This window comes from Coturnix japonica, chromosome 23, assembly GCF_001577835.2.
Source record: "Coturnix japonica isolate 7356 chromosome 23, Coturnix japonica 2.1, whole genome shotgun sequence".
NCBI classification, from domain to species: domain Eukaryota; kingdom Metazoa; phylum Chordata; class Aves; order Galliformes; family Phasianidae; genus Coturnix; species Coturnix japonica.
The window spans coordinates 4,839,847-4,851,142 of record NC_029538.1 but is presented as its reverse complement, the minus strand read 5'-3'; the positions used below and the strand labels follow the sequence as shown (position 1 = coordinate 4,851,142).

Here is an 11,296-nt window from a genome sequence, read left to right as displayed (position 1 = left end):
TGGGCAGATCTGCCCCTGGGGCTCGGCAGTGTTGGGGATTAGGTTAAACCTCAGGCCCGTGTTCGTCAGCACTGAATTATTTCTGCAGCACCGCAGGACGGTGCTTTGGGCTGCTGGGTAGAGCCGTGCGGGAGCCGGGGCTGCAGTCAGTGTCTGGGGGAGAGCTGCGAGTTTGGATGCAGGTCCCAGAGCCGGCATCGTGCAGCGCTGGGCTCCAGCGCTGGGATGATGCGCAGCACCAGCTGCAGTCCTGCTCCAGCCCAGACTTGTTTGCATCCACACTGACTGTGGGTGTGGGCTCAGCCCTGCTCACAGCGCTGCACAGGGGCTGTGCCAAGGGCTGTGTGTGGAGCTGTGCTCGTTGTGTGCGTGGATGGGGTAAGGCCGGTTGTAAAGCCCCAGTCACTGCTGCCCCACAGTGTGCAGTGCTGTGCAGTGCTGTGCCGTGCTGTGCTGTGCAGTGCTGTGCCATACAGTGCCATGCAGTGCCGTGCAGTGCAGTGCAGTGCAGTGCTGTGCCGTGCTGTTCTGTGCAGTGCAGTGCTGGTGTCTGAGCGCCCCCCCCGGCGCTGTCCCGCTGAGCGCTGCCGCATCTCCCGGTGCCGGTGGGCGCTGATCTCTCGTTCCGGCTGAGGTTTGGGGCTGGGGCTCCATCTGCCCTGCGTTAATCCCCAGACAAACGCGGCTCTCCCATCTGTACAGCCGGAGCCGCCGAGCCCATCACACCAGCCACTTAATCTAAATGGCTTTGGCCAAAGATAAGGTCATTAATTACACTGGGATTAGAAAACGGTGCGGGCCGGGCCGGGCTCTGCATCCGCCGTCGCCCTCTTGCCGTGGCCCCGCTGAGCGCTGCGGCTGCGGGCTGAGCTGCGGCATCTCCTGGGCGCCGTGCGGGGCTGCGGGCTGTGCGGGTCTATCGGCTGTGCGTGTCTATCGGCTGTGCGGGTCTATCGGCTGTGCGGGTCTATCGGCTGTGCGGGGCTGCGGGCCGTCACACGGCGCTGTGGCTGCACGGGGTGCACGAGCATCGTTCCCGGTTCGGCCCCGCTGCTGCTCGGGGCGGCGGAGCGCCGTCGGGGCCGCCGTGTCGCGGTGTCGCGGAGCCATCTGCCGGCGGCGGCAGCCCGGGCTGCGGCGGGGAGGAGAAGGAGGGGAAGGAAGGAGGGGATGGAGGGGATGGAGGGGATGGAGGGGAGGGCGCCGATCGGAGCCGCGTGTCCGGGGCGGGCGCGGGGTTGGACGCCCCGCAGACGGCCCCGGTCCGGCCACGAGCAGGTTAAACGTCTTTCAGTTTCATAACCAACCCCCCAAAAACAGAAACAAGTACAGAAGAAGAGGTGAGCGGCGATTTAATTACGGGTATTAAAAATCCACCGGGTGGAGCCGGGCCGATTCCTGCAGTCAGCGCAGCGATGCTTCCTCCTCCTCCTCCTCCTCCTCCCCCTCTGCACTTGTGGGGCCGGGGGCGATGCGTGTCCCTCCCCCGTTGCCCCCAGCCCCATCGTGCCCGGCCCCGTGTCCCCGCGGCGCCACCCCCAGCCCACGTCCCTGGCGCTGCTCTCCGGGCGGTGGGAGCGCGTCCAGGCGCTGTTTGGGGGCGGGGGGGGTGGACGGGAGAAGGTCAGGGCGGCTTTTTGGGGCCGTTTCTATTTCTTTCTGTATTTGTGTGTGATTTCTGCTGTCCCTCTGTACAAAATGAGCGGGATGGGCGTGGTGTGGGTGACCTGCGATGTGCCGGGACGCGGAGCTGCGCTCACTGCAGCAGCGCCCGGATCTGTTTGGACGTGGTGTCGTCGTTCAGGTGCCGGGTCGTGTACCTGGGACGTGGGGACCGTCACCCTGCAGCCCTCGGGAGCCGATCCCGTCCCCGAGCAGATGGACCCCCCCGCCCCCCCCTCCCTGCTCACCTCAGCGCGTTCAGGAGCCCCTCGGTGCTGGTGGAGGGCTGGTCCTTGAGGACTTTGATGCACCCCTTCATCTGTACAGGGCACGGAAGAGGTGGTGACTGTCCACACGGCCCATAGATTTCCTCCCCCCTCTGCCCCCAGGGATCAAATTCCCCTCTGGCTCAGCTCAGACGTGGGTGTCCCCATGGGCTGTGCCCTATAGGCATCACTGCTGCTGTGGGACACGCAATGTGGCTGTGACCCCCCCCGGGCCACTCACATCGATCTTGGAAGTCTTGGCAAAGGCCCCCACAGGGTGGACGTGGTCATAGAGGATGATGACCCCGACCATCACCCGCATGCAGAACAGCAGCGTCTCAGTGTTGGTGAAGCGGCTGCGGTACTCCCTGCAAAGAGAGGGTCTGAGCTGGGAAGGGAGAGGAGGGACCCCAGACCCCAGTGCCCGCAGGGTGGGTACTCACGGGGTCTCCAGCATCACCCTGCAGACACAGGCCATGGTGCTCAGGCAGTCGGTCGTGTCCTCAATTGGGAGTGTTTTGTTCTGAAAGCAAAGGGATCCCAGGGGCTGCTCCCTGTAGGGCCCCCCGCCCAGCCCCACTCCTACCTGGAGCCAGAGGGGCTTCACCCCACTGCTTCAGCCCCCCCAGGCCCCCCGGTCACACTCACCTCCGAGACAAATTTGGTGGTGGCATTGCTGAGTGTTTTGAGCATTGGGGTGGCCTCGGCATAGAAGAGGGACATCCTGTTGGCCATCTCATTGTTCACCTCGCTCTCCGCATCCAGCTGTGGGGAGGGGGGATGTGGGGCTGACAGCAGCCCTGCTGTGACCCTGCCCCTCACAGAGGTGGTCCTGGGGGGCCCCTCTCACCTGGAGGTTGTTGATGCGGTTTCGGCTGATGGTCCGTCTGTAGTAGCTGAAGTCGTTCTGGATGGCGGGGTTGGTCATCTATGGGGAGTGCAGGGTTAGGGGCTGGGACTGGGGCTGCTCAGTGTGCCCAGGGTGAGCCCCGTGGCTGGGAGGGCAACGCTCCAGCATCCAGCTTCAGCACCAGGCAAAAAATCAGCTGATGTGGGGCCGGGCATGGGGACAGTGTGGGACCTACAGCCCGTGGGGGGCACCTTGAGCTCATCGAAGCTGAGGGTGAAGTGCAGAATCTCAGCGAACTGCTTGGCCAAGGCCTGCTCCCGCTCCAGGTGCTGCGTTGGGGGGTACGGGGGGCAGGTGAGGGCCTCCAGAAGGCTGCGCAGTGCGTTCTCTATAGACAGAGCATCGCTGTCACCACCTCGCTGCCAGATGGGGAAACTGAGGCATGGGGCAGCGCAGCGGTCCCACGTGGGGTTACAATGGGGGTGCGATGAGGGTATGGGGGGGGCTCACCGAGCCGCAGAGAGAACTCATAGAAGCGCTTCAGCTTGGCAACGAGGGGGCACACGGTGCTCCATGCCCTCTCCTGCAGCCGCAGGTCCCCGGGGTTCTGGATGGCCTGTGGGGAGAGCAGTGGGTGACCCCGAGCTATGGGGAGAACAGCGGGGCTGGGGCTGCACCCACCTCTCGGATCTCCTGCCCAGCGCCCGTGTAGGACTGCAGCTCGGCCAGCACGCCCTGCGACTCCTCCAGCACCGCATTCACCTGGTTCCACACCGCAGTCTCAGCCTCTGTTGGCTGCGCATCTGCAGGGCAGCGCCCCGGGGAGAGAAACCCGGAGGGCTCTGAGCGGGATGGAGGCAGCAGCAGCCAGAGGGGTGATGTCCCCATCCCGCTGCCCCAGAGCAGCCCCAGCCCCACGCTGACCCCGAGGGGCTGACCCCAAAGGGTTGACTCTGAGGGGTGGAGTGGGAGCAACTGGCCGTGGGGCCGCCCCCTCCCTGGGGAGATCCCTGGGGCGGCGATGGGGTGGGTGTCTGGGATGGGGGCAGTGCGATGGACGGCGGGCATGGGAACTCAAATGGTGTGGATGTGGAACTCATAAGGTAAGAAACAAAAAAAGGAAAATAAAAATCCCATCTCACTTTCAAAGTCAAGGAAAAAATTAGGGCCTTGTTCAAGTTCGTTATAAGTCAACACTTTAAGAAGGTTCCCCATGTGAAACCTGCAAGAGAAGAAACAAGAGGAAAAAAGCATGACGGCGAGGTGGGATTGGGGAAGAGGCTGCGGGCAGCGGGGCAGAGCCCGACCTCCCGGCCCTCTTCCCCCTGAGGATGGAGATGGGAGCTGTGATGGGTGATGGAGTGGAAAGAGCAGAGCGAGGAGCCGCTGGGCTGCAGTGAGGAGGGCGATGCTGTGAGTGAGTCCCAGAACGGGGGTCCTGGGGAGCAGCCGCAGCCACATGCAGAGGATGGAGAGGGCCCTGCACCCCCAAAGGGCCCCCCGGGTTGGGCGGTTGTGCAGCCCCAGCCCCGGCGCCTATTTTGGGGTGTTTGGTGCTGGGGGTGATGCAGAGCTGCACGCAGACTCTTCCCACTGTGGCTGGGGCTGGGCCCCGCGGTTGCTGCTGCACTATATTTACACCCCTCGCTCTTGTTCTGCGCTGTGCTCTGGGGGGAAGAAGGGGGGAGGCAGGAAGGGGCTGGGAGCTGCACCAGGCTGAGCCTCCCACCGCGGCCACATCCCCCATCACATCCCCATCACAGCCTGGATCATTCCTGAGCCACGTCCCCGGGTGTGGGACCAGGAACCTGCGGGCATTGGGGTGCCTGAGCCCAACCCATGTGGTGCAGGTTCTTATGCCACACTCCCAGCATCCCCAGCCTTCGGGCTGTCCCAGCCATGGTGATGGTGGGGACGTGCTGCATGGTCACCAAGTGCCACGGACTAATAGCAATGTGCCAGGTCCTGCTGCTGGCAAGTGCCCCATGTCCCCCTCGCGTGGCTGGGACGTGTCCCCACGCAGAACCCTTGGGGCAGATGTGGGGCACCTCCTGGGGTCTGAGCCCACTCCCCAGCCCCACGCAGCCTGTGCAGGGCGCATCCGGGACGGCCCCAAGGACACGATGCTGCTTGAGGACATTGAGCCTGTCCCCATCTTCTGGGGAGCGGCCTCTGCAGTGGCCCCGGCCCCCTCCCCGCTTCACCTTCACAGCTCACGGGACTTACTTTCAAAATCCAGGAAAAAATGAGGACAGTTTTCTAAATCTTTGCCCAATACCTTTATCAGGTTGCCCATGGCCAGCAGACCTGAGCGAGAGAAACAGCACAGAGTGGAACAGCACCGCGCTGCCTCCGCGCGCCCGGAGCCCCCCAACCACCACAGTGACACCTACCTGCCCCCTCTGCCCCCGGCCCCGCTGCCCTCCCAGCTGTGAGCACGAGGCTGTGAGTGGATCTGAGGCTGCTCTGTTCTCAGTTTCTAGAGGTGGGGAGGGACACGCTGCGCTTCCTGTGGGCGCTGCTACCGCCCCAGAACAGCCCCCAGGACAAGGTGTCCTCCCCATGCAACCCCCTACGGGCAGCCCTAAAGGGCAGGGCTGGGTGAGGGGGACCCCACTCCGGGATTTCTGCCCCACAGACCCAATTCAGGGGCCCATCACCCACACCGCAGCTGCAGCCCTGGTTCCTTACCTCGGTGTGCTCACGGTGCAGCTATGATGGGAGCAGGGGCTGTGCTGAGCACCCTGATCAGAGCATGGGCTGGCAGGGACCTGTGGGGATACGTGGAGTCAGGGCCTTGGGCAGCTCGTGGCCACTCGACGCTTCGGGGCAGCCCCGCACACCCTCCAGCCTTCACCTTATTTGCCTCTGCTCGCTCTCACTGCCAGCAGCTGCTTTGGAAGCCGCCCAGCGCTTCCTGGAGATGCGGTCGGTGCGCTCCACACACCGGCACTGGCTGAGCATCCCCTGCTCACAGCCCCACGGACACCTCCCGGGTGGGGACACCCCGGGGCACACGGGGCTGAGCCACCCCACGTCACCTTGAAGGACCCCGTGTTGCTCGGTGGTTTTGCTCTTTGCTGCCTGTTCTCCATTGTGGGGCACAAAGGGTTGCCTGGTGCACCCGGGGTTTGTCCCCGTGGATGTCGGGGAGTTTTTGGGGTGCTGTGCCCCGCAGGGAGGTGCTGGGGCCGTCAGCCTGGAGGGAGACCTCACCTGCTCTGCTCAGTCGTTTGCATCAATTATGGTATCGCATCTTTGTGCCCGCACAGAGCTTGTCCTTGAAGGGCAGAGCGCAGCTCTCAGGGCTGGGTTTTGGGGTGCTGGGCACACAGGGAGGGGCACAGATGGGTCCCTGCGGGGACATGGGTGCGAGGCCTGGCCCTGGTGTGGGGGCCAGTGCTGGGGGAGGGATGGGGATGGCTGCAGCCCCTCTGCCCTGTGCCAGGGAATGGAGACGTGTGGTGGCACTGGGCTGGGCCCCTCTATGTCCCCGCGGTGCCCTGTGGGGTCTGAGGTTCATTGCTCCCTTTGCACCATTTCTACTCCCCCCACACTGTCCCATGATGTGAGGGGGGACACCTGGGGGGCAGCACATCCCACTCGGGGGAGCTCTCAGGAGGAGATTTGATCCCTACCTCCCTGTGCCCGTCACCATGCAGGGACCACGCAGCCCAAATCCCCCACGAAGGACACTCCACGCACTGAGGGCTGCACGCAGCCGTTGCAGCGCTGGGGACGGCAGGGTCCCCCCCCCAGCCACGCCCGTGGTGTCCCCAGGATTATTTCCAATGCACTGCACCATCTCCACGAGCATCCCTCCCAGCGGGGGCACCGTAGCACCAGGGCTGGATCCTGCCCCTGGGCGACCCCCGGCGCTGCCCCCCCCCCCCGCCCCTTTAGGGGCCGAACCCCCCAGCAATGCACCCACCCTCCCCCCCCCTACGGCCCCACTGCGGATGCGGCCGATTTACCGCATGGCTCCGGGGTGCGGAGCCGCAAAGCCCCCCCCGGGCTGCAGCATCCCGGTGGCTGCACCCTCCCGCCCCCCCCTCCAGGGCCCCCCGCCGCCCCCCGCCCCGACCCGGCCCCGTTCTCACCGTGGTGGCGCGGGCGGCGGCAGCGCCCGGTGCGTGCGGTCGCTCCCGCAACGCAGGTGCGGGGGGAAGAGCCGCCCGCCGCTGCGTGCGAGCCCTGCGCCGGCTGCCGACTGCACCACAAAGCCCCCCATGGCCCCCGGCCCCCCCACGCCACCGGGGACGGTGACGTCTCAAGTGCGAGGGAGCCGGGGACGCTTAACCCGCTGCGTGCCGGCCGGCGGCATCCGCGGCCCTGCGGGTCTCTGCGCGCTGCAGGACGAGGGGACGCCTCGCACCGCGGGGGTCGGTGCCGGGGGCCCGGGGCGACGCTTCTCCTCATTCCTGCCCTTATCTCGGGGGGTCCCGGCTGGTGGGAGGGTGGCGGGGGGTGCAGCGAGAGGGACCCGCTCGGCGTCACTGTCACCCGCGGTGCCTCCATCCCCGCAGCCGCCGCGGGTGGAAGGTTCCGAGCAGCGGAAAACGGGGCATTCAGCGGGGTGACACCCCACGGCGGCCCCGCCGGGAGCCGCGGGGAGGGGGCACCGCACAGTCCTTGGCCGTGTCCCCCGCCGTGCCCCCTCCCCGCCTCTTCCCACCCGTGTAGCCTCGGGTGGGGATCCCCCCATCCCTCCCCGCACACGGGCACGGCGTGGCGCAGGGGCCGCGCATCGGGCCCGGAGGGGTCCGAGGGGTCCGAGGGGATCCGGCCGTGGCCCCCCGGAGTGCTGGATCCCCGCAGCCGCGCTGTGTGTGCACAGCTGCAAATATTTGTGCCTCATATAAACCGTTTCTCTGGCCCCGTCGGCGGGGGAAGATTCACGCGGAGATTTCGGGTGGCCCCGCGGCTCCGTCCCACCCCCGGTGGCTGCAGGCGCTGCCCCACGGCCCGGGGGGAGGGAAGGTCAGCGGGGAGAGGCAGAGCCACCGCTATGGAAACGTTCCGCTTCTGGCGCTGGGAACGAGCATCAGCCCCGGGCAGCAGCGGGGCGGGAGCTGCGGGGACTCCGCTCCGGGCTGGGACCCCTCGGACATCGGTGCTGCCGCCCCCGGCCGCCCATTTCCCTTTCCAGCCCCCAGCTCCTCATTTCTCGCCCCCCACCCACCACCGACTGGCAGCGCCCGCAGCCAATAGTCGGGCGGTGCTGGAGGCTGCGGGAGGGGCGGGAGCGGCGCGGGCAGAGCCGGGGGCGGCAGCGCTGCCCGACGGCGGAACCGGCTTCGCTCGTGGCCGCTCCGCACGGACAGGTAACGGGGGGGGGCGGCGGGGCTGGGAGCCGCTGCCCGGGACGGGGCGGGGCGGCCGTCGGGGTCGGGGCCGTCGGGGCCGCGTTGCTGCGGATGGAGCGGATGGAGCCTCCGAGCTGCCCCCCCGCCCACGAGTGCCATCCCTCAGCCCGACCGCCCCGTCCCTCCCCGTGCTCTCTCCGTCTCGGGGATGCAGCTCTGACCGGTGTTGGAGGGGGGAAATGCAGCGGGTCCATGCGATGTCCGGACATTCCCTCGGCTCCATCTCTGACGGCGGTGGGTGGCAGCTGATGGAGGGATGCTGTTCTGTTGCTGGGCAGGATGCGGCCTCTGCCCGCCGCGTGTGCTCGGCGTGGGGCCCGTCATCCCAAAGTGCCCCAGAGTTCCCCAAGCCTGGAAAACTGGGTGCACAACGGGCGATGGGGCTTCGGTCGGGCTCCAGAGAGCGTGTCCTCAACTCTCTCCATGGAGAGCAGCTCGGGAGCCCTCATCAAACCCTCAGCTGCTCGGGCTGAGCAGCGGCAGCCAGGGCTGTGTGGGAGCGGGCACAGTGTGTATCATTGGAGCCGCTGTGGGCACAGTGTGTATCATTGGAGCTGCTGCGTGTGCTGCCCACACAATGCAGTGCTGTGGGTTGGGTGATGCAGGTGAGACTTCTCCTCACTTCGATGCCAGTGGCACAGAACTGCAGTGACATTTGGCAGCGTGTGAGTGCCACCAGCCGGGAGGGTCAGCTCCGTTGTGGGAGGGCTGTGGGGTCGATGGGGCGCTGGGGAGCGCAGCCACCCTGTAGCCGGCATCCAGAGCCCCACACTTCCCATCCCAGGCACAGCCATGGGCAAGCACAGCAGCAAACTGGCCCCGGAGGTGCTGGAAGACCTGGTGAGGAGCACGGAGTTCAGTGAGCAGGAGCTGAAGCAGTGGTACAAGGGCTTCCTCAAGGACTGCCCCACCGGCATCCTCAACCTGGAGGAGTTCCAGCAGCTCTACATCAAGGTGGGCTCTGATCGGGCACAGCCTGTGGGGCAGGAGCTCCCCTCTCCTGCTGTGTCGGGCTGTGCTCCCTCTGGGCTCCCCTCCCCGTTCCGATCTCTCTCCTTTCATCCACCCGCAGTTTTTCCCCTATGGTGACGCCTCCAAGTTTGCCCAGCACGCCTTCCGCACCTTCGACAAGAACAGCGACGGCACCATCGACTTCCGAGAGTTCATCTGTGCCCTGTCTGTCACCTCCAGGGGGACCTTTGAGCAGAAACTCAACTGGGCCTTTGAGATGTACGACCTGGATGGGGACGGGAAGATCACACGCCTGGAGATGCTGGAGATCATTGAGGTACTGCTGCTCCGATAAGTGGGGCACCTTGCATTTTTATGTGGGTTTTTCACAGGTTTGGGGCCCATCTGGCCATGAAAAAATGGGTTTTGGTGTCTGGAACCTTGGCTGAAAGGTGGCTGCGTAGGGCAGCAGCTCTGCCTTGTCTCAGCACCTCCTGGCCACCCAGCTCCCACCCCGCTCCTCTCCCTGCTCCAGGCCATCTACAGGATGGTGGGGACTGTGATCATGATGCGGATGAACCAAGACGGGCTGACGCCCCAGCAACGCGTCGACAAGATCTTCACAAAGATGGACAAGGACAAGGATGACCAGATCTCCTTAGAGGAGTTCAAGGAGGCAGCCAAGAGTGACCCCTCCATCATCCTCCTGCTGCAGGGTGATGTGCAGAAATAGGGCCTGGGGCTCAGGGCTGGACTGGCTGCATCCAACCTCGGCTCCCCATGATGGTTTCCATCCCCATGCCCTGCTGGTGCCCCTTGCCTGCTTGGTCCTGTGCTCTGTTCCTGCTGCCACCCCTCAGCTCTGCTCCTGGGCACTGCCAGCTCCAGGTCCCCTAAAATAGACCTGGCAGCACCCCATGGGGGCTGCTGGGGCTCAGAACTGGTCCTAGGTTTTGTCCTGCCCTCTCCACCCCCCTCACCCAGCTGAAGATTTTCTGCTTCTGCTTTTGATGGTGGGAATAGCCAAGGGTTGGTCAGGGGACTTCAGGAAGCGCCCAAGGCCACCCTTGGATCCCAGAAACCACCCCATCTCCGGTGGGTGACTCCTGGAACTGCCCTTGTGCTACTGAGGGTGCCCAGAGTGTTTCTGGCCCTGCTGACTGCTGCAGTGTCTGCTGTCCCAGCCCCGGCCTCTGCCCCTTCTGCCCCAGGACAGCGATACTGTCACTGAGTGGTATTTATTCAGCACATTGTGGTGACGATGACTGTGATATCTGTTAGGAGGCTGTGGAGTTACCTACTTTTTTTCCTTCTTTTTCTCTTTTTTAATGGAAAAATAAACTGTCCCCCATTGGTTGTGTTCCCCCTGAATGGCTCAGCAGGGGGAGAGCAACGCTCCTGAGCATCATTTTGGGGCTCCCTGGAGCCTGTGACATGCTGGGGAGGGATCGGTCCTTACACAGGAGGTGGTGTAATGTAACCCTGCAGCTGTGCACGAAGCTTTGGGAAGGAATAATGTCGTATTGGGTGTGTGTGGGGTAGGACTGGGCGTTTCACGTGCCCCCCAAGATTGGGTCCCAGCTGCCTCCGGGTTGGGGGCTGCATCCTGGGCCCGCTGCAGCACCGCCAGCCGCTGGGACCTGGGACGTGCTGCTGCTGCTCATCAACCCTCCGCCCTCACGCCCCCCTTCCCTGCACGTTTCGTTCTTCCCATCGGCAGCCTGCACAGACAGTGCCTGTTGCTAAGGAGCTCTCACCAACTTTAAGTGCTTCTCCGGATTTAGCAGCAGTTCTGGCTCAGCTCGCAGGCAGAAATGCGGCTCCCCTTCCACCCCGCAGTACTCCCACATCTCCCAGTCCTGAGAAGGAGGATGGGACGGTGCCAAAGCAGCACGTGCGTTCCCGGGAGCGCTGCTGAGGGGCAGCTCTGTGCCCACCCGGGAGCAACGTGCAGCTCAGCGGGGAGGGGGGGGACGGTGCAGGTCACACGCGCTGTGGGGACAAATGGGAATGTGCCAGCGCTGCCGTGTAAAGAGCAGCGGCTCAGGATGGTGGGAATGAGAAATTCTGGTTCCCCTCGGGCCCTTCCCGGAGGAAGCTGGAGGATTTGCCGCAGAGAACTGCGAAAGCTCCGGGGAAAAGGAGCCCGCGATGGGGCTGGAGTGGCGCTCAGCTCCCAGAAGGGCGTCCCCAAGGGCTTG

At 65.0% G+C, this 11,296-nt stretch overlaps 2 protein-coding genes across 8 annotated transcripts; one reads left to right on the top strand and one right to left on the bottom strand.

Moving 5' to 3' along the window:
* Positions 1-1,631: 1,631 nt before the first annotated feature.
* LOC107324073 (protein FAM49A-like) lies at positions 1,632-8,368 on the bottom strand. Of its 6 annotated transcripts, XM_032448973.1 has the most exons (13): positions 6,879-7,040; positions 5,470-5,549; positions 5,005-5,085; positions 3,921-4,000; positions 3,460-3,581; positions 3,289-3,394; positions 3,030-3,166; positions 2,779-2,856; positions 2,577-2,693; positions 2,372-2,451; positions 2,170-2,296; positions 1,911-1,981; positions 1,632-1,820 (listed from the first exon to the last, which is right to left on the bottom strand). In XM_032448973.1, exons 4-13 carry the CDS (start codon positions 3,991-3,993, stop codon positions 1,757-1,759), a joined length of 975 nt encoding a protein of 324 aa, XP_032304864.1. In that variant the 5' UTR covers positions 3,994-4,000; positions 5,005-5,085; positions 5,470-5,549; positions 6,879-7,040; the 3' UTR covers positions 1,632-1,756. The 6 variants fall into 6 exon arrangements, with proteins under 6 accessions (XP_032304864.1, XP_015739248.1, XP_032304865.1 ...); XM_015883762.2 differs by lacking the exons at positions 5,005-5,085; positions 6,879-7,040 and adding an exon at positions 8,306-8,368; XM_032448974.1 differs by lacking the exon at positions 3,921-4,000 and having other exon boundaries at positions 6,879-7,041.
* HPCAL4 (hippocalcin like 4) lies at positions 8,000-10,451 on the top strand. 2 transcript variants are annotated; one of them, XM_015883761.2, is made up of 4 exons: positions 8,000-8,102; positions 8,929-9,098; positions 9,217-9,432; positions 9,631-10,451. In XM_015883761.2, exons 2-4 carry the CDS (start codon positions 8,937-8,939, stop codon positions 9,826-9,828), a joined length of 576 nt encoding a protein of 191 aa, XP_015739247.1. In that variant the 5' UTR covers positions 8,000-8,102; positions 8,929-8,936; the 3' UTR covers positions 9,829-10,451. The 2 variants fall into 2 exon arrangements, with proteins under 2 accessions (XP_015739247.1, XP_015739246.1); XM_015883760.2 differs by having other exon boundaries at positions 8,033-8,378.
* Positions 10,452-11,296: the final 845 nt, after the last annotated feature.

Bases quoted from the DNA above. Each gene is read 5' to 3' on its own strand.
- HPCAL4 (XM_015883760.2), top strand. From the start codon at position 8,324: ATGCAGCGGGTCCATGCGATGTCCGGACATTCCCTCGGCTCCATCTCT. The intron at 9,099-9,216 runs GTGGGCTCTGAT...ATCCACCCGCAG, and splicing joins TCCAGCAGCTCTACATCAAG to TTTTTCCCCTATGGTGACGC. The intron at 9,433-9,630 runs GTACTGCTGCTC...TCCCTGCTCCAG, and splicing joins AGATGCTGGAGATCATTGAG to GCCATCTACAGGATGGTGGG.
- LOC107324073 (XM_015883762.2), bottom strand. From the start codon at position 8,353: ATGTCCGGACATCGCATGGACCCGCTGCATTTCCCCCCTCCAACACCG. The intron at 3,395-3,459 runs GTGGGTGCAGCC...CTCTCCCCACAG, and splicing joins CTGGGCAGGAGATCCGAGAG to GCCATCCAGAACCCCGGGGA. The intron at 2,297-2,371 runs GTGAGTACCCAC...CTCTCTTTGCAG, and splicing joins AGGGTGATGCTGGAGACCCC to GGAGTACCGCAGCCGCTTCA.